Here is a 21,206-nt window from a genome sequence, read left to right on the forward strand (position 1 = left end):
TCTGCGTGCCGTGTGATTTACGGCTGCCTGGGGGTGCAGCGGCCCTGTGCCACGCGAAAGAGAGGTCACTGGGGATTTTTGGGCTGAGAGACGGAGAGCGTCACGGGGGGGGGGGTGGGTGAGATGGTGGACAGGAGCCCGGGGAGCCGCTGCTTGGGATTCCACGGGGCCTGCATAGCTCGGGCTTCTCGTCTCCGCCTCGCGGTCGCAGGCAGGCGCCCGAGGGTGGGTTGAGCGTGAGTGACGGGGGAGCCCGTTTGAGGCGAGGCCTCTGCCTAGTCTGCCCCCGGGCCCCCCCCCCCCCGTCTCCCTCGTGAGTGAAACTGCGTGTCCCGAGGGGGGAGGGAGGGGCTCTGCTGGAGCCGCGGATCCTCGGCCTCGTCTACAGGACGGCGGCGAGTCACGGCGAAACGTTCCGCTACGATCTTCAGCCGAAAAAGAGGGGCGTTATGTATTCAAATCCATGTTGTGTCTGGTCCAAACTGTTCAACTAGCAACTATGCAGGTGCGTAATCAAATTGTGTACTTTCAGTTTGTTCAGATGGAAGCTATGCAGTTTGCTTCATATCAGCCTATCCAATGTGTAAGTAGCTGGTATTTATAAGAGTCAAGAGTCTATTTGCCATTTGCGACCACCACGTGGAATTTAAAAAGTGCAGAGCTCATCAACACATATAATGGATAAAATACACATGAGAACATGTAACAACCAATTCACAGCATACAGAATAGACTAACATTGTTATGATAGGAAACACATTGAGGATCCATGTACAGTCTTGAACAGCAAGACAGGCAGACCGCGGGTATCTTACTGTCCAGAGGGGTCACTGTTGCACACTCCATGTGCAGAGTTATGGCCAATTACACATCGCTGCATGGTACAGCGGTGACATTGCCAGGGTTCAGTGTAGCACAGCACTGCAGAAACCAGCGCTTTAAGAACCAGTGCCCTGTGAGCCCAATAATGGACGTGTCCATCCATCCATCCATTATCTATACCCGCTTATCCTGAGCAGGGTCACGGGGGGTGCTGGAGCCTATCCCAGCGTGCATTGGGCGAGAGGCAGGGATACATCCTGAACAGGCCGCCAATCTATCGCAGGGCAATAATGGACGTGTTGTTCGTTGTATTCATGTGAGCCATGGGGGGGCACAGGAGAGGCAGATGGCACCAGAGCACCAGAGTGTGTAAGCCGGTGATCTTCAGTCCTGGTCCTGCAGAGCCACAGTCTGCTGGGTTTTGTTTTTTTGCCTTAAAATCGGCTACCGATTCGGACCCAAATACCCCCGGTGGCCTGAGTTCGCTGTGTAAGCAGCTGCTTTAACTGAGCAATTGCTGTGCTACTCAAGTGCTGAGTAACAACGAAAGCCAGCAGACCCTGTGGCCCTCCAGGACCTGGATTGCGGACCACATGTGTAAACTGTTAAAGCGGTAAAGGTGAAGAGGAAGGTAGCTCGTCCATACCATGTAGCCCGGATTATGTGCCTTGTGGAGGACTTTGTAATGGATCCTGAAGGAAAACCGGAAGTCAGTTCACAGGCTGTGTGGGGGAAGTGAAGGAGGATTTGTTGCTAACTGTGCTGAGGATGTGAGATGCTGGACTGCAGTGCATGCAGTGTAGGCTTAGCCACAGGTGGACCCACCTCGCAGGGAATAAATCAAACGAATGGCTAACGAGGTAACAAAGCTGTGGGCAAATGGATCTGGATCTGGCCGCTCTTCCCCGATGAAAATCAGGATCCTCGGACGTTAAATATTAATGCCATCTTTCGCTTTCATTCTCGCGCCCCTGAGATCTGTTGCAATAAAGACTCGCATTAATGCGCCCGCAGACGCTCGCAGGCATGTGTAGAGCACACGGGTGTTCCCCCTTTTTTCGCAAACGGTTTCTTTAGTTGGAAACAAAGTGCGAGGATGAATTTCTTTCTTCAGCCGTGTTCACCTGCGTTTTGAAGCAGTTACATTTTAGGATTATGTTTGTTTGTTGTTGTATTTTACTTTGCTTACATAACTCCAGATTACACAGGGCGTTTATCACAGTCACCAGAGTTTTTCATATTTTCTGTTTCGCCCTTGCTTTGTGCGGGCTCAGGTTACATGGATTTGTTTAGCGCGGAGAAGATGGCTGACGGTAACGAGTCTTAAGGGGTATGTGTCCTTCCTGTCGTTCGTGAGACCCGCACAGACCAGTTTCCTTTCAGCGTCTCCTGATACTTTGATGGATTGCTCAACCAGGACCGTGTTTGTCCCGTCTCTTTTAAGGGAAAACCGGCGAGGTCGTCACAATCCCCCTGTAATCGGAGGAGAACCAGGCGATCGTGTTTCTCCTGCTTTGTTCTCAGAGGCTTCCAGATCATGGGAAATTTCGCTCAATGTGTCGGTTGGCCTTTCTTTCCAATGACAGAGCCCGTGGGCTGCAAAAAAAAAAAACATTAGTGATCAGTTGCCGAACTGCACGCTGTGTGTATTCAAGACTTCCCTATTCTGAATATGTAAATACTGTCGTTATTTTAAATTTAAAAGTCAGGCAAGTAATCAAGGGTGATTATTTTAACTGAGTATCTGATTGTTAATGAGCTGGATTTACATAATGCTTCCATCCGCTGTTTTGCAGAGATTTGTCTCCCACCACCAAATGAAATGAAATACGGCAGCCATGTTTGTGCCAGTATCGCTGCTCATCAGTTGATGCTGAGAGGACAGGATTTATGTCAGCAGTTACGGGGGGAATGATGGGCTGGCTAGATTGAGAGAGCCGGGTCAGAAATCTGACCAGGACTGTGGGTCAGGCAGAAGCACAAATCATCAAAATGGCCTGTGTACAAGCACGCCGAAGCCATTCGTAATATCACATTCAGCGAACTCCAAGAAGCCGTCCTCTGAATGCAAACGTTTTTTTGTTCTTTTTTCCAAATGGCTTCGGGTTCCTCTGGGGGTTTTTGTGAAGTTGGAAACCTTTGAGGAATTGAAGGGCAATATGTCTTTTGGAACGGAAGTGTGTTTTCAGGAGCGCTGTGACCCCCCCTGTGGCGGAGCGGCGGGGGTAGGGGGGGGGGGGGGCAGACCTGTGCAGGCTATACCGCCATCCGCCAATCCTCACGTTACCGGGGCTGACAACGGAAGCAGCGTTTTGAGTGGGGCAGACCTCTGGGTATTTTTATAAATCCCTGCCGCGTTCACTGTGGGTTGCTTAGAAACATGGAGGATGTGCTTAGCACCCCATTTTCTGTCAGAGTCACAAAATAAAACGGTAGTCTTCAATCAGAAAAAAGAAAGTTGCTTTTTTTCCCCCCTGGCAAGCATTAAAGACTAAGGAAGGATAGGTGGGCGGTGGATAATGTAAAACAAAGAAAGGCTTGAATTACGCAGGCAAATATCTAGACCAGGGAATTGCAAACAGGAGTCAATAAGCCGTAATCAGTGTTGTTTTTACGCTTTCCGGCTACATGGCGCAATGAACAAAGTGGCCGTGGACTGTGGCCTGTAAAATACCCAGAGGACCGGAGCGTTTCTGATGGCAGAAGTGAGAGGCGTTTGTGAAAGCGTGCGCCGATGTGTTAAAATGTGTCCGACTGTGCGTTATGCGACGACAACAGTCACGCTCTGTCCGCGTGGACAGGTTGCGGTTCTGCAGATTCCCAAATTGACTTTGCCCACGTGCATTCAGGGGGAGCCTGAAACGGTGGCCTCGCTGTCTGCAAGGTGAATCCTGTGAATAAATGCGCATGAGCATTCCCCTCTGTAACTGTTTTTATGTGGCTCTTTGCCCGTATTCAAGTGGAATAATTTATTGTTTTTAATTATAAGACTAAATAATGTAGTATATATCACAGCAGTGAATTAAAAAACTTTTTTTTCAGATTCTGAAAATCTGAATAAATTTGTTTGCAAATACCTTGCGAAGTGTTTAACAATATGTTGATGACGCTTTTTATTAACAAACTATTTTCAGCGCATTCCACTGCTCAGCTCTTCACACTTTCTGGATAAAGATGAGGTTCTCGGCCAGATTATTTCTTCTGCAAAATATCCCAGCACTGGTGAAATCACTTACAAATTACATTTTATATTTTACATATTAGTTAAAATTGCTTAGATTAAAGTATCCACATGTATGGCAGTAAGGCTGCATTCATGGCCCAGAACTGCAACATTCTAATTTTGAGCTGATTTCCCTGTGCAATATTTGTCTCTTGTTATTCACCCAATTGTATTTTCTACACACGCACACATATATTATATATCTTTGCCCTGTTTTTGAGAAATGATCCCCAGCCTGGTTCAGTTTCCGCCTCGCAGCAATAACCCCCTCATTTGTTATTCCGGAATGGAAGTCGTGCTCTACAGTTTATCCAGCGCACTGACAAAGTCAACATGACATTCTTTTTCGGCAATTTGTCTCCATCTCGCTGACAGAGCTGTGTGCTTATTTTTAACCCCGTTAGACGTCGTCCGCTGGCGTGCGGCCGAGATCCGCGGTTTGCTAACCTTGTTTCGCGCTCCGCATGAGCGCGTCGCTATTCGCTTCCTCAGTATGCTGCAGCTCGCAGATACAGAAGCTTTTTACGCGATGCGTTAATAATCGGTGTTGCCATGCTTGCCCGTAGGAAATGCCGTTGCAGTGGCTATTTCTCTCATGGCCGAACTATAAATAGCGGTAGTGGCTCAATTCGCATTCCATCGTTACTGGCAAGTAAGTGAGACATGATTTAGATGCGAAACATGAAGGAGACGTGAAGCGCACTGTAATATGACCCTTATATGAATACTTGCAGCGCCTAAACGACTGGAGTTCAATTAAAATGGATTCATAATTATATTAGTTACTACAGAATTATGCTGTGGAGTGTAAACTGAATGTGTTTTTTATTGTCGTATAACACATTTTACACATAACATATATGACATGTATAAAATGTGCTTATTTTTTATATTATTTCATCCAGTATTCAGAACATTGTGTAGCAGTTAAATTCCTCCGTTCACCTTTGCTACTCCAAAAAAAATATTCAGCCTCTTGCCTGCGAAAGGTCAATATTTAATTAGATTCACTGCAGCTCGGAGGTTAATTTTCTCTGCAGTCGTTAGAGGTCCATCGAATGGTTAGTGCAAAAAACGGCCTTTCCTGGGACTCTCAAGTGGTAAATCTGGTTAAGGCGGGTCTCTGTGTTGCATTGATGTGTGCAGTAATCCATATTGATTCCAGGCCATACTAATACCACCTGCAGAACCGTTCACAATCCAAATCATCAAATCAAATGAAGAAAATGGCTTCTGCTTACACTAAAAGCAAGCGTGCTGCGTGTTGCTAACACAGAACAGCAGGCCGGTCTCTCCTTTCTTGATGAGTGCTTTGTACAAATAATAAAATAAGTCCTTTTTGTGTTTCAGCTTCGCCACCATGGAGCCCAACGGGCTGCTGCTCTACAACGGACGCTTCAACGAGAAGCACGACTTCATCGCCGTGGAGATCATCAGCGAGCAGATCCAGCTCACCTTCTCTGCAGGTGCGGGACGGGGAGGGGGCAGGGGTTTTTTTTGGGGGGGGGGGGGGGGCATGCGGGGACTTGGGTACACGTCCTCACGTTACACTTTTCCCACTCTTGCGGAAAATGGTGTGGGAAAGTGTTCGCGAACCCCAAAGTGGGTGGAGCCAACGTGTGAACGGAAAGATTCGGATTGATTTGTACAAGCCTGTAATTGATTACGCATGGTAGCGCCACCCATTGTTGGGTTCGGGAAGCCTCGTTGTTCCACCACCAGAAAAGCAGGACCCCCATCCTGAACTTTCTTGCACTGTAACTGGTGGGTGGCCACACTTCACATGCAGTTGAAGCACTCTTGAGTGAAGCTTCACATTAGAGTGAAGGGCTTCTTTGATGAACAGGTTGAAATTACGCGTGACTTGGGTGGCCGGTGCCCGAGGCCATGATACATTACAGGCATTTAGCAGATGCTCTTATCTGAAACTTACACAACTTTTACATTGCATCCATTTATATAGCTGGACATATACTGAAGCAATGCAGGTTAAGGGTAAAACGGCAGTGTCCTACCCCAGAATCGAACCTGTGACCTTTAGGTTACCAGACCAGTTCCTTACCCATTATACTACACCCCTGCCTGTGTTCTCACTGCTGACGTGCGTTTGTGTTCAGGAGAGACGAAGACGACGGTGTCTCCTTTCGTCCTGGGGGGTGTGTCTGACGGCCAGTGGCACGTGATCCAGGTGCACTACTACAACAAGGTGAGGGGAGACCTGGCCTTGACGGGGGGGGGGGGGGTGGAATCGTTCAAATGACAATACAGAGGGCATGTGTGACCAGAGGACTAATCGTTATATATGAGATGCTATACATCGTTCAGTTACGCCCACTGGTCTGATATTGATGAGCTTTGCGTTCAGTTAATGAGGAAGAGCAGTGGAGGTCACTTGTTAAAGCTTGCGCCTCCAGCCTATGTGTTCTGGACCGGCTGAATTCAAGGTGACAGTTGGCTTTTTAAAATCTTGTGTGTTCTTATTTTCTCATGACTCACGGTGCAGTTTTAAGATATACAGCACCTTTGATTCTTTTAACATTTTTTAAATCCATTTTTGTCACCAATTGCTATACAGTGTATTGGGCTTTTGAATCATGTATTTTTTGTTGTGCTGACATAAGATTGGCTGTGTCGATATTTCCAGTGTGGGCTGCATTGATGCTGTTTCAGTTGGTTTGGAATAGCCTGGGATGAATCGTAGCTGTTTTGTTCTACTGGCCTCGGATGAAAATGGGGCAGAGCGCACACAGAGCCGTCTGTCCCGCTCCCTGGGAAGCGTGTTTCAGCTCGGAGCTGTACGGTCCCGACGATTCGCCACTTCCAGGACAGTGGGTTGGGAGAAGAGCCAGAGGCAGGATGGAAGAATGGGTGGTGGGGGGGGGGGTGAGGGTGAGGGCAGGGGATTGTTTTTGCAGATAGGCCCATATTTGAAAAAGGGGGGGAAAAAACTTGCTTCACTTGCAAAATCTTTTTTTACATGATGTGAACCGTTGAATTCTTTATTTCCATTTAAATCTGTAAAGAATTCATGGGATCCTGCCCTCCCATACACCCTTTTATATGCCCCCCCACTCGCTTTCCCCTATTCCCCCCACGCTTGTAAACAGGATGTGACATTTCAGTCCATTGAGGAAGTTGCTTTGCATCATAAAGCTGTTTCCAGGCAACCTCCTGAGGCTTGGGATTCCATCCAGCATGACCATAATAACATAGGCATGACAGATTCCAGCCAACAGCAGTGAACATGACACAAGGTTATAGAAGGTGAAAATATTATAGGATTATAAGTCTTCAAAGGAGGCCACGAGGAATTGTTGTGAACTCAGAGAATGCAGCTTTGTAACAGATAACTTGCTGTGGCTCATGTGATTTAATTGAGAGCAATTGTTCTGCTGATCTGTCGTGACCTTTTCTGGTTTATCTGGCTTAGTTTGAGTAGTTTTTGAAGGGTAAAATGTTGTTTTCCTCCCATATACCAAGTTTGCCACATTTGCTATGTTACATTTGTTCATTTTTATTGTATTTTTGTGGCAGTTTGAGACTGAACTTCCAGGCAACCACAAAACACTTGTCATAATTGTATGGGATATATTGGGACATGAAGTGAATGCTGTAGGACGTTTGAATAGGGTGTCTACATGATTATAGTTCTTCATTTCTTTTTTTAGCAAACTGTTTATCTCAACTCTTCTATCCCCAATGTCTACTTTCCAAATAACTTGTTTACCTGATGCCATCTAATTTGCGCATACTGCAAATGATTATGGGATATTTGAGTGGCCCTGCATTGGCTCCACCAGTGAAGTGGTTCACGGAGCATGACATGCCCACAATGACCCACTGGTTGGATTTTTTTAAAAACTTGGTCCTGTTGAGGTCCGTTGCATCAGGGTTAACTGAGGCTGGTATTTAAGAAAACCCGTCAAATCTCTGTGAAACAATCTGGATAGATAGACAGCACTCCGAGTGAGAAATCGGAAACATAACTTTATTTCATTTTTGGGGTGAGCTGCTTCTTTAAGATGTAGAACTGCGCTTATAGCAGCGATGGCTGCAGCTTTGGGAGTCTCCTCTCCCGTCATCCCCTCCAACCCCGGTAAACAAGGCGGGCCGTGCGTGGGAAGAGAGGAGCGAGCGAGAGAGAGAGAGCGGCGACTCGGCCCCGCCAGGTCGGGGGACGCTCGTCCCACGGCTCAGCGGTCCAGGTTCCCATGGTTCCCGGCCAGCGGCAAAATAACAAATATCGTTTAATTGTCTATTTTTTCTCCCCCCCGTTCTTTTCCTCAGCCCCCTTGTGTGCTTTCTTGCCGCCTGTCACGGTGGCTGAAAGTTAGAGCCTCATTGAGGCGGCTCCTTGCGCTTGCTGGTTTGGATTAACATTTCCTCCGGTGACAAGTAAGGGGGGGGCTTTGAATGCAGGGGGGGGCCCTCGGCAAATATGTAATCCTCAATCACGACTGGCAGCGCCTCCTTTTGTGGGGGCGCCAGGAGCGGCTGAGGAGGCGGGGTGGGGGGGTGGGGGGGGGGCTTTAGTGGGCAGGACGGATGGCACGGTTGCCCCGCCGGTGACCCGCTGCCAGGATGGACGGCGGACGTTTCGGGGCCCAGAGAGAGGGAGAGCCAGCGCCCGTCACCCCGAGCCCCTCACTGTGATAATGGAAGGGGAGACGGGGGTATGAGGTGGTGTCATTAGTGGGGGCCGTGACTTGGATCGGCCCGGGCCGTTTTAAAGGCTTTCCCACCGTAGACACACATTTGTTTTGGGGTTTTTTTTGTGGTGTTGACTACAATATAACCAGGGTTTGCGGTGGGGTGGGGGTGGGGGTGGGGGTGGGGGCGCTGTCTTCTGATCCAGTCAGTCTTCACTCTTTATTATGCTTCCATCCTGTTGTGGTTGTACTGTGGCAAAATGCCCCAGGACACCCCTGAATTTCTGATGGACTTTTCTGTTGCTTTGTGGTTCAGGGTGGGGGGGGGGGGTGGTTTTCGACGTGCTCGTGTAATATCACCTGAGCCGCAATATGATTTGCGGCCGTGCGGTTAGGCCACTTCAGTGTATGCCAGAGACCAGTGAACAGCCAGTGATCAGCTGTGGTAAATCATGCTCTGAAGCCGTAACCATGGCAGCCCTGTTTTTATTGATAGGTAGTGTGCCTGCAGGACCGGGGATGCAGGGGATGTGTTGTACACACCGAGCCCCTCGGAAGACGCAGGCAGTTTCTCACCCTGCTGTGCGCTGCTTCCCAGGCTGCGCACAGATAATTTGCTTGCGCGCAGGAGGCTGCGCCTCACTTCATTAAATCTGTCGACCGTGCGCTCGCGCGCATATTTTGAGCACCAGGATGACCCCCCGCCCCCCCTTAACGCACGTAGGTAATGGAATAAGTTTTTTAAACCTGCAGTGGAAATATACGGGGTCGCGACCTGCGAATGAGGCTGGGTTTAAAAGGGGCTGTTGACCCTATTGATCGTCATCATCTGTCCCGCTCAACCCCCACAGCCGGCCGTCCTGCCATTGATTTCAGCAACAATAAAAAAGGGGGTCTTTTGTTTGGCACCGATACTGGCCTGGAGGGGAAGGGATTCTCTTTTTGTGATGGCGGGATGTGAAGCCTCCCACAGAGAGAGAGTGCGTGTGTGTGTGTGTGTGTGTGTGTGTGTGTGTGCTTGTGCGTGTGTGTGTGTGTGTGTGTGTGTGTGTGCTTGTGCGTGGGTGTGTGTGTGTGTGTGAATGTGTGCTTGTGCATGGGTCTGTGAGTGAGTGCATGTGCATGAGTGTGTGTGTATGTGTGTGTGTATGTGTCTGTAAGTGTCTGTGAGTGAGTGAGTGTGTGTGTGTATGTATACATGTGTGTGCGTGTGTGTGAGTGAGTGTGTGTGTGTGTGTGTGTGTGTATCAGCGCTATACAGCCCTGGTCCCAGAGGGTTGAAGTGTCTGTAGGCTTCTGTCCCAGGTAGTCACATGATGAGGCTCCTCATTGTCTCCATTGAGCCAGTTTTGCATTAGTGTTTTAAGTACGGAAGCCCTGTAGGCTTTAAACTCTTCATCCCCACTGTGCAGCAGGTCTGTACTGCAGGTGAACACACCTACTGCAGTCTGTGCTGATGTTACTGAGTGCAAGGTGAGATACTGACACATCCAGCGTGATGTAAATACAGATTATTTTTTAAACTAGAGGAAATTACACAACTCTTATATTGCTGTGCTCACCGGAGTTGGCTGAGCTGCAAGCTTTAACCCACTGAAATCAGGACCAAATAACCAGACACTGAGTATAGGTCTAAAGTAACGTTTATCTTTGAATAAATTCTGTGTAATCGAATAACATCTACTTTAGCTGTATATCAGACTGAAGGATCGCATTTACCAAGCCACATTTCTCAAACCAAGGAGCATATTTAAGGATTTTTTTTGGTGAAGAACAGCCTTGTGGCAACTTCATAATGATGCTTGAAGTTAGTAGCTATTTTAGTCATGCATTTTCTGTTCTTTTGCAGTTGAAAAAAAAAACTAATTTTAAAAGTACATTTTCCAAAGCTCAGTACGGTTTAAAATGTGTTTTTTTCTGAACATATGGCTTGACAGATACGAAGCCTTGGAATATTTTTTTTTTCCATTTATTAAATACGGCCAATAATAGCCTATCCTCAGATAAGAGGTCTATTTATAGCCTTCCTGCTGTAAAAACCAGCACCGCACCCACGCAGCGCAGACGACGGTGACAGCTCCAACCTGCGGCAGCGCGAACGGGTGTGAGCAAAATGAAACGCGTCGCTCGACAAACTTTGTAGCGGAAAGACAAAAGCGAAACGCGAACGTCGCCTACGTGGCTTGGTCTCTGTTGCTGTTCTCGTTCCCGGGGGAGGGGGGGGGGGCGGTAGTAGGGAGTGGAAAAACAGCCCCCCCTCACTGTGCGGCGTGTGTCTATATCCAGCCTCCCCCTCGGTGCTGCCCTCCCGCTCCCCGCTCCGGAACGTTCTCCGGCGAGGTGCGCCGGCCCGGTGTAGCTGTCGGATAATGCAGCTCGGGGTGCGAGAGTGCCGGTAATGCCCTCCTAATCCGATCTGCCGGGGTGTCGGCCCGCTGCCGAGCGCCGCGGCGAGCGCCGGTAATGGAACTCTCTGGGGGGGGCCCCGGGACCCGCCAAGCGGCCGGGCCGCGCGATTTCCGAGAGAGAGAGACGCGGTTAGCGGCGTGGGCGTGCTGACAAAGACTTCTCCATCGATCCGACTGTTCCGGGAGGGGGGTGCGGGAGGGGGGGGGCGTGGAAACCATGGCAGGGACTCGCGCAGGGGGAAGGGAAGAGGGGGGGGATGACGTGGTGTTCCATCGAACAACATCCCCATGGAAACAGCATTTACACCGGTGCGACAAACTCGTTTCCGGGGGGGAGGGCCGGTTCGCTTGGCTGTCCGTCCCCCTGGTACGCCTGGTCCTGTCGGTTAATTGGCTGTGTCATGTACACCTCTGTGTTTTCACCAGGATTTACTGCCACTGAATTTGTCTTGAGCGCAAAGCACAGTTTTCACTTGTGATTTATCACTTGCGAAAAAAAAAAGAAAAAAAAAAGTGAAATATGGCAGAGTGAGTAAACAATTAGGCCAATTATGTAATTTTGAGCAAAGGTCAGGGCAAACCAGTGCACGCTCCGCTCCCTGCCTGCAGGGAAGGGGCTGTTGTTCTGAGGCGGTGCATTCGCTGCGCATACGGCTGATGCGCTGGTGCCGGTCTTGCGCAGCGCAGGCCCGGACCGCTCACTGGAGGCTTTGTTGCTGTGAATAAGGCGCCTCAGTGCAGTGACTGATGGTGCCGGTCACCCGCTGGCGCTCTTCCCCCGGTGCGCAGATGGAGATAAAGTGAACATTCAGGAAACGGACGGAGGAGTGGGGGGGGGGGAAAGGAGAAAGAAAAAAAAAACTGCGAAACGATGAGCTGCGAAATACCGATTTCCGCGGATGCCCTGTATGAATTTCATTACTTTATTTGCGGATCTTCGGCTTGTCTGACTGGGGAAAGAAAGAGGGAGGGAGGGAGGTAGTCGTGCCTGCTGTGAGACGCTGGCGATTACTGTCCTCTCCGTGATTGGTCAGCGGCCCCCGTGAGCTCAGGACGCGCCGCAGCGAGCGGTTAGCGTCGTAACGAGCCTCATGTGCAGTCTGAGCACAGAGCCCTGACACTACTGCCCCCTCCCCCCACTCTGACCCGAGCCATTCTCAGTTGCTTAACCCAGAAGATAATGGTTTGATGATACCGTATGTATCTGACCTGGGTCAAATACGTGTTTGTTTTGGATTCAAATACTTTTCTGTGCTCCGTTGATCTTGCATGGTGTAATTGCGCCTGCCAATATGACCGGAAGGCGGGGCCTGCACTTTTTGAGAGTATTTAATTGGTTCCAACACACCCGACAAGATCAGTAAAGCGTAGAAAAGTATTTGAATCCAAAACAGATACGCGTTTGACCCAGGTCTGGTACGTATTGGGGTTCAGCTCTCGTACAAACGGCCGCTTTCTAGCATTTCAACTCTTTTAAGCCGCAGTCCTTTCGTTTGCACCGTCGGCTCGTTCTTCCTGAACCGCTCCCCTCCTGGATCACTGACGCTCACTTACGCACACGTGAACGCAGGCTGGCCGCTTACCTCTTGCCGTTACGTCTTCCTTTCGGTCGGGCGCTCTGTGTGTTGGGCCTTTTTTTAACAGCTGGAATAAAAATGGTTGGGGGGGGGCTTTGGAAATTGCAGCAGGATTTCTACTAACTCAGAGCGGCTGCCACGTTTGTTGATCCCTCATTGGATTGTGTAAAAAGCAGCAGTTTTGCAAACGTTCGCTAAAAGGCATTCCACTTTACAAGAATTCCAAATAGCAGCAGAATAAGTTTATCTACGTACCTTCTTTGGGTTCATTTTTTGATTGTAAATTGGTTTTACAGATGTTAAAGGTGACTTTTTTAAAGGTGTTATTTTTCTCAAAAAGTACACAATTGAATGGACAGTTGACTGATTGTTGAGTTAACCTCTTCTCTTCTCTCTCTCTCTCTCTCTCACCCGACCCTCACCTCTTTTCCTAGCCTGTCCTGAATCAGGCCGGACTTCCCCAGGGTCCCTCTGACCAGAAGGTTGTCGTGGTGACCGTGGACGACTGTGACACATCTGTGGCGCTGGAATTCGGTCACGAAATCGGAAACTATTCCTGCTCTGCCCAGGGCAGCCAATCAGGATCCAAGAAGTAAGGCAGGAAGGAGCCAAAGGAAAACCGGGCCTCTGTTTTTTTGTGTCGAGAGTGAACACTGTCCGCTTTCCTAGGGGCAACGCAGATGAAGCAATATCAGTGTTTACAAATAATTAAATGCCTTTGCATTTGACTAAAATAAACAGAAGTATAGAAGATATTGAACATAAAATTATGGCATTTTTTTTTACTGCGAAACCAAAAATACAAAACAAGCAGATTTAGACAGAATGCAAAAGGAAGGTGAACAGTATTGAACGATAGTGTTTTGATGAGTACAGTAGGTAGCAGCACAGCCCTTCACCCCAATTAAGAATGTTTTCGACAACCTCATGGCATTCTCTCTGATCCCACGAGCACCGTAAAAACTCAGGGAAAGATTGTGACACGCTACCTGCTCGTGCGTGTAACTTGCGTGTTCATTAATATTTCACGGGCGGGTCAGATCTGGCATGTCTTCCATCTTCGGGGATGTACAAGCCTGTGTTTTCTGGGTTACTGGAAACACGGTGAATCGAATACTCTCGGATCAGGTTAAAAAGCTTCTTTGCGCCCTTTTTTCTGATTTTAATTGGCCGTTTACTGGACTCATTAAAAAAACACAAACCACTCTGAATGTTTTAAGGTCTGGTTACAGCTGAATCCATTGAGAGGAACTGTACTGAAGCTCCTACCTTTAATGTGTTGAATGTTACTTTTATTAGACTCGCATAACAGCATTAGTTCACATGGAAAATTGCTTTTAGTTCAGTTCAGCATTCAAAAATACATCCATGCTTTGAAAAGACTGGTAATATACTACTTGTTAAATATTATCGTTCACAAGATATTACTTGTTCACTAGAAATTCTTGTGCTGCTACTCATCCGCCATGAGATTTTGTTCTGAAACATTATGAATAATGAATTCTTTTCGATTAATAATTGATGACAAATTATTTAAATGTACTGCAACTACAAGTACTACTGCTGGTACTAGAACTAATAATTAAGGATCATGATCAGTTATGGGTCTTCCCCTACTGTCTCCTCAGGTCTCTGGACCTGACCGGCCCCCTGCTCTTGGGCGGGGTCCCCAGACTCCCAGAGGACTTTCCCGTGCAGACCCGCCAGTTTGTGGGCTGCATGAAGAACCTGCAGATCGACAACCGCCACATCGACATGGCCAGCCACATCGCCAACAACGGCACCGTGCCAGGTACCGAACGCTGGTGGGAGAGGAGTCCATGTTAGAGTACCGTACGCTGGTGGGAGAGGAGTCCATGTTAGGGTACCGTACGCTGGTGGGAGAGGAGTCCATGTTAGAGTAGCATATGCTAGTGGGAGAGGAGTCCATGTTAGTACGTACGCTAGTGGGATCCATGTTAGGTTTAGTACGCTGGTGGGAGAGGAGTCCATGTTAGGGTACATCTGTGGGAGAGTCCTGTTGAGTACGTCGCTGGGAGAGGAGTCCATGTTAGGTACCGTACGCTAGGGAGATCTTAGTTCAGTAGCTGTGGGAGAGGAGTTCATGTTAGGGTATCAGTACGCCAGCGAGAGAGGAGTCCATGTTAGAGTACGTACGCTAGTGGGAGAACACGTTAGTATCATCGTGGTGGAGAGTAGTCATGTAGTCCGTAGCTGGGGAGAGGAGTCCATGTTAGGTACGTGGGTGGAGAGTCATTAATGCAATGAGTGGGAGAGGAGTTCATGTTAGGGTATCAGTACGCCAGCGAGAGAGGAGTCCATGTTAAGGTAGCATATGCTAGTGGGAGAGGAGTTCATGTTGGGGTATCAGCCCGAAGGCTAACGAACAGCACCACACCCCTGCTGCCTGAAGGGGGGGGAGAGGGGGGGGCCCATTGCGTGTGAGTTAGCACAGGACCATCAGGACTTGGGGAACTAGAAACACTTGCTTGCTTCCAGTAGTAGAGTCAAGGCTGAATAGAGATCAGAGGGTGTGTCATTTAATGTCTGTGTCACCCATCTTCGTCATAATTCTAAATTGTTTGTGACAGCTACATACTTCCGTGTGTAACACCTTAGGAAGACAGGGCTGTATTTTTAGTTTCAAATAGATTTTGGTTAAAAATCGCATAGTCTTGATGTCAGGCTTAACCTGCACAAGATCATTTTGTGAAACACATTCCCAAAAGTTTGACTTATCCCTCTGAGTGAGAGCGTCAACCTAGCCAGGTTTATAATACCATAATGTGCTGGGGAATAACTGCCCTGTTGTATGATAAAATGAGCAACAAATGGAATTTAAATGATTGCAGAAACTTCTAAATTAATCTGTTCTTTATTTGCATTGCCATGTTTGTATATACCATTCAGTTTATATTGGATTAATGTATAAACTTAAAGACAGTCCCTGTTCAGGACTGCAGGTTTCACACCACAGCCAGTCCCTCATTTTGTGCTGTGCTCACCAGGGTGCTCGTCAAAGAGGAACTTCTGCAGCGCCAACCCGTGTATGAATGGAGGAACCTGCGTGAATCGCTGGGGCTCTTTCAGCTGTGACTGCCCCCTAGGTTTCGGAGGCCGGAACTGTGAGAAGGGTAAGTGTGGAGAAATGGAGGGGGGTCAGAATTGGGCCTGGGTAATGGAGAGGGGTAAAACCAAGGATTACAGTGAAAGGGGATTGACCAGATTACCCACATGGTCTGACTTTCAGTGTCTGACTTTGCGTTTGCTGGTGAAGGCGCTAGTCAAAGCAATAGACAAATGCAGATGTATTAAATTCAGCGGGAAACAAGGTTTTTATCCCACTGTATAACAACTGCTTAACAGTTGTGTGTGTTTGTGCGCGTGTATGTCTGTGCATGTACCTGTTTGTGTGTGTATGTGTTTGAGTGTGTGTGTGTGTGCATGTACATCTGTGCATGTACCTGTGTGTGTGTTTGTGTTTGTGTTTTGCATCTCATCGTCTTTGCATATAAATTAGTGGCTGTGTCTGGTCCTGGAGCTTCATAGCTGTTTGGTTTGATGATGTATGTAATCAAGACGGTGGGGGGTGAGGGTGGATGGGGAGGGGGGGGTGTGGGGTTTCTATTCTCAAAGCTTTAGCAAGTTGTTGCATGTCAGGCTAATGAAGCATAACAACATCGTATTTACCAAAGCTCCTCTAAGACTCCTTGGAGAACGGCATCTGCCAGACTGAAGGATGAACAGTAGAAATAAAGTTAATGTTGAGTATGAGAATGGGACAGAGGTGCGTAAAAAAAACAGCTGCTGTTCCTGCAGCAAGGGGGCGGACGCAGGCAGAAACCGACAGGAGAGGCGCGGGAGAGAGGAGTGAGACAGGGGGGAAAGATGGAAGGAGGAGAGGCAGGAGAGGGAGGAGAGGGAGGTAGGGAAGACAGCCATCCCTCGTTACCTCCGTCTGCGGAGGGGGGATGACGGGAGGCCGCTAAGCAGACGTGACTGAAGACGAGGGAACCGGGCTCTCCGGCTAATGTGGTCTCCAGGGCCCCGGGAGCTTATGCCTTAGCAGAAGAAGTGGGGGGGGAGGGGGCTCGCCACAAAAACAAAAATAATTGACGTTTCCAACCTGCTTTCATCTTCTTGCAGCCGCCCCGGTCTGCTGCAGCCGAGGCCGTAAGCTTCTGCCATCTTCTCTTAAACGTGGTCTTTAGAGTCTCAGTGGCTGCCGTTTTGTGTAAAAAATGTTTTTTGTTTTTTTTTAAACCAGCGTTGTTTCTCTTTAGACACAGAGCCGTTTTATCCTCCCGCCGCTGCATCCAGCAGCGTTGGAACAACTGCGGGCGGATGCCCAATCACAGCTCTCCCCGGGGGGTTCCCTCTCTTTTTCCGTCCAATCTCGTGGCTCCTGGTTGACCTGCCGCTTATTATTATTTATCATCACAGTTTCCAGGGGAATTGGGAGGGAGGCAGTGGTGGGGGGGTGGGGGGTGCTTGTGTGGGGGCAGAGAGGTACAAAACGAACGCTGTTCGACAAGAGAACGCATTTATGTTGCTTAGTGAGATTTTGACAAGCCTATCTCTGCCAGGGAAGGACAAACAACCCTACTGGCTGCTGGGTACATCACAGCCTGCTGAGGCCTGTGCAGCGTGTGTACAGACTGGGAGGGAGAGTGCGCAGGCAGAGGTGGCCTGTATTACTCATGAGATAAGATTGCATTGAACACAGATAGTTTCCTGCTCAACTATCTTCATACCAGTATGTATGTGGTTTTAGTAAAAGAAAAAAAATTTAAACGCCCCCCTCCCCCCTCCACCTGTCACGTCACGGCTGACATGAACTCACGTAGTCCGGCTCAAAACACATTTCTCTTGTGTGCTGTCCCCGGTGTGTTACAGCAATGTCCAGTCCGCAGCGTTTCCAGGGCAACAGCCTCGTACAGTGGACCAACCCGGCGGCGGTTGTCACGGTGCCCTGGCACGTGGAGATGATGTTCCGCACGAGGCAGCCCAGCTCGGTGCTGCTCCGAGTCACAGCCGGGCAGCAGCACAGCATCACGCTGCAGGTAAGTCACCAGCACAGGTACACGCTGTCACTAAACCACAGCACAGGTACACCATCACACAGCACAGGTACACCCTGTCACTAAACCACAGCACAGGTACACGCTGTCACTAAACCACAGCACAGGCACACGCTGTCACTAAACCACAGCACAGGCACACCATCGCACAGCACAGGTACACCCTGTCACTAAACCATAGCACAGGTACACTGTCACTAAACCACAGCACAGGCACACCATCGCACAGCACAGGTACACGCTGTCACTAAACCACAGCACAGGTACATGCAGTCACACTGTCACACTGTCACTAAACCACAGCACAGGTACACGCTGTCACTGAACCACAGCACAGGTACACTCTGTCACTAAACCAGCACAGGTACACCATCACACAGCACAGGTACATGCAATCACACTGTCACACTGTCACTAAACCATAGCACAGGTACATGCAGTCGCACTGTCACACTGTCATTAAACCACAGCACAGGTACACCATCACACAGCACAGGTACATGCAGTCAGACTGTCACACTGTCACTAAACCATAGCACAGGTACATGCAGTCGCACTGTCACACTGTCATTAAACCACAGCACAGGTACACCATCACACAGCACAGGTACATGCAGTCACACCGTCACTGAACCACAGCACAGGTACATGCAGTCACACTGTCACTAAACCACAGCACAGGTACACGCAGTCACACTGTCACTAAACCACAGCACAGGTACACGCAGTGACACTGTCACTAAACCACAGCACAGGTACACGCAGTCACACTGTCACTAAACCACAGCACAGGTACAAGCTGTCACACTTCAGGTTGAGCATAACCCTACATTGTGCTTATTCAACAGATTTAGATTTGTGCTGGATCAGCCGTGTGTAATCTCATTTTCAGATTGCCGTCTAGTTTTTCACATAGACAGATCAAAGGGAAAAATTTTATATAATCAGTTCACTTGTTCAAATTGGTATTTATGCTTATTTTAATCTGCTGCTTTGCAGGGAAAGAAAACAAAGAAAAAAAATGTCTTCAGTTGGGCTGTTGTTGAGTCATCAAAGAAACTATATGTAGTCTTTGCATCTCTTGTATTTCACTATTGTTTGCCAATATTTTAATGGATTTGCTCCAAAGCTGTATGGAACACTGCCCTAAATGTCATAATGTTTCCAATAATTTATGAATAATTGATGTTTTTAGTTTTTGTCCTTTTTCTGCTGGCTATGCATTATGTTTAATGGTGTCCATCACTGTCTTATCCACTTTTTTATTTCTGGATCCAGTGCAGTAAACAAAACCACTGACACATCATGCTGAAATTGCTCTATTAGATATGCCTTCTTCAGTGCTTTGTGAATTGGCCTGCTTTTTAGTGTAATAGCTCCATTTGTTGGTTGTATGTGTAATCGCAGACTAAAATGTAGTCTATTGTTGGTGACTCACGCTGGTTGTGTGTGTGTGTGTGTGTGTGGAGGAGGGCCTCTCACTCTTGAGCATCCAGCCGGGCTAGAGTGTGTACACTTTTATTTTTGCTTAACCGTTTGATTCAGTGCCTCCGTTTTCTTGGCTGAGCCAGATTAACCGCCCCCTCCCCCAACGCAGTTTGTGGCGGTAGTGTAGTATAATGGGTAAGGAGCAGGTCTTGTAACCCAAAGGTCACAGGTTTGATTCCCAGGCCGTCGTACCCTTGAGCAAGGTACTTAACCTGCATCGCTTCGGTATATCCAGCTGTATAAATGGATGCAGTGTAAATGCTATGTAAAAGGTGTGTCAGGCTGCTAAATGCCTGTAATCAGGAGTGTAGCGCAAAATTCTGGGCCCTATACATAAGCAGTCTCTGTGGGCCCCCTTCCTTTCTTGATCCATGTCTCTCACGCATCATTCCAGGCTTTTTGAAGGCCCTCCCCCCCATCCGGGCCCTGGTTAGTCAGTTCCACTTTCCCCCCCACTACAACGCCCCTGCCTGTAATGTAATGTAATGTAATGTGGCGTGAGCTTTTCACGGGCGGTTTTTTGGGCTGAGTTTGGTCGCCAGTGACGACGCGTCGTTCGCCCCTCTCTCCCTGTGTGCGCGCGCAGCTGCGGAACGGCAGCGTGGTGATGTCGCTGCAGCGGGCGGAGGACTCCACGGTGTCGCGGCTGGAGGCGGTGCGGGCCGACGACGGCGACTGGCACCACCTGCAGCTGGAGCTGCGCGGCGGCTGGGCGGGCGTGGCCGCGCGCCACCAGGCCATCCTCTCCCTGGACTACGGCCTGCACATGGTGAGGCTGACTCCACCGGAGAGGGGCTCGCAGATTATTATTTATTTTCCATAGAACTGACTTTTAAGTTACAAAAAAAAAAAATGTTGTTGTTGTTGTCTTAATATACAAAGCTGTACTATGGAAATGTTGAGAGGGTATATTATTCTAGAGAGTTTTTTTATTTTATTATTATTGCGTTAAATAGTAATTGTAATGTACAGGTAAGCCTGGGTTGGGGTGGACAGGGTTGTGATTGTTGCCTAATGCATTGTGGGTAATGGGCGTGGCTGAGTGGTGGGTGTGGCCATGCTCCTGGAAAGGCCAGTGTGGAGGTGGACAGTAAGCTGAAGGGACTGAAGCCTGGGTTAGGGTGGGCGAGGTTGTGATCATTGAATGATGCATTGTGGGTAATGGGCGTGGCTGAGTGGTGGGTGTGGCCATGCTCCTGGACAGGCCAGTGTGGAGGTGGACAGTAAGCTGAAGGGACTGAAGCCTGGGTTAGGGTGGGCAGGGTTGTGATCATTGCATGATGCATTGTGGGTAATGGGCGTGGCTGAGTGGTGGGTGTGGCCCTGCTCCTGGACAGGCCAGTGTGGAGGTGGACAGCAAGCTGAAGGGACTGAAGCTGAGGACCGTGAGCGTTGGGGGCGTTTCAGGACGTGATGGGAAAGTAATGCAAGGATTCCGTGGCTGTGTGCAGGTCAGTGGCGTCTCACACACACACACACACACACTCTCCCTCTCTCTCTCACACACACACACACACTCTCCCTTTCTCTCTCACACACACACACACACACACACACACACACGCTGTCTCTCACACACACACACTGGTCTGTCCTGTCTCTGACTGTCTTGGCCGTGTCCCCCCCCCCTCCTGCAGGGTGTGCACCTGGGGGAGACGGAGGCCAGCGCGGTGTCCCTCAGTCTGTCTCAGGCCAAGAAGCTGAACGTGGAGCGTGGCTGCAGCCTGTCTGACCCGTGCGACTTCAGCCCCTGTCCCGCCAACAGCTACTGCAGCAACGACTGGGACAGCTACTCCTGCACCTGCCACCCGGGTAAGACAGAGTCTTCCACTGGGACACCATCATCATCATTACCATTACACCATCATCTCACACATTCCCACTCACACTCACTACATCTACACCATTATCACCATCATCATCACCATCACCATCACCTTCACAATCACCTTCATTAT

The 21,206-nt window shown here is 49.0% G+C and overlaps 1 protein-coding gene across 1 annotated transcript in view; it reads left to right on the top strand.

Annotated features, from left to right (window-relative positions):
* Positions 1-21,206, top strand: part of celsr2 (cadherin, EGF LAG seven-pass G-type receptor 2) — a 79,767-nt gene that overhangs the window by 37,007 nt on the left and 21,554 nt on the right. Inside the window, exons 4-12 of the mRNA XM_064304694.1 lie at positions 5,396-5,511; positions 6,163-6,251; positions 13,114-13,271; positions 14,308-14,471; positions 15,688-15,813; positions 17,576-17,742; positions 19,835-20,017; positions 20,586-20,699; positions 20,886-21,060. Coding sequence (XP_064160764.1) covers positions 5,396-5,511; positions 6,163-6,251; positions 13,114-13,271; positions 14,308-14,471; positions 15,688-15,813; positions 17,576-17,742; positions 19,835-20,017; positions 20,586-20,699; positions 20,886-21,060 — 1,292 coding nt within the window. The remainder of the gene's footprint in view (positions 1-5,395; positions 5,512-6,162; positions 6,252-13,113; positions 13,272-14,307; positions 14,472-15,687; positions 15,814-17,575; positions 17,743-19,834; positions 20,018-20,585; positions 20,700-20,885; positions 21,061-21,206) is intronic.

This window comes from Anguilla rostrata, chromosome 13 (assembly GCF_018555375.3).
Source record: "Anguilla rostrata isolate EN2019 chromosome 13, ASM1855537v3, whole genome shotgun sequence".
Lineage (NCBI taxonomy): Eukaryota > Metazoa > Chordata > Actinopteri > Anguilliformes > Anguillidae > Anguilla > Anguilla rostrata.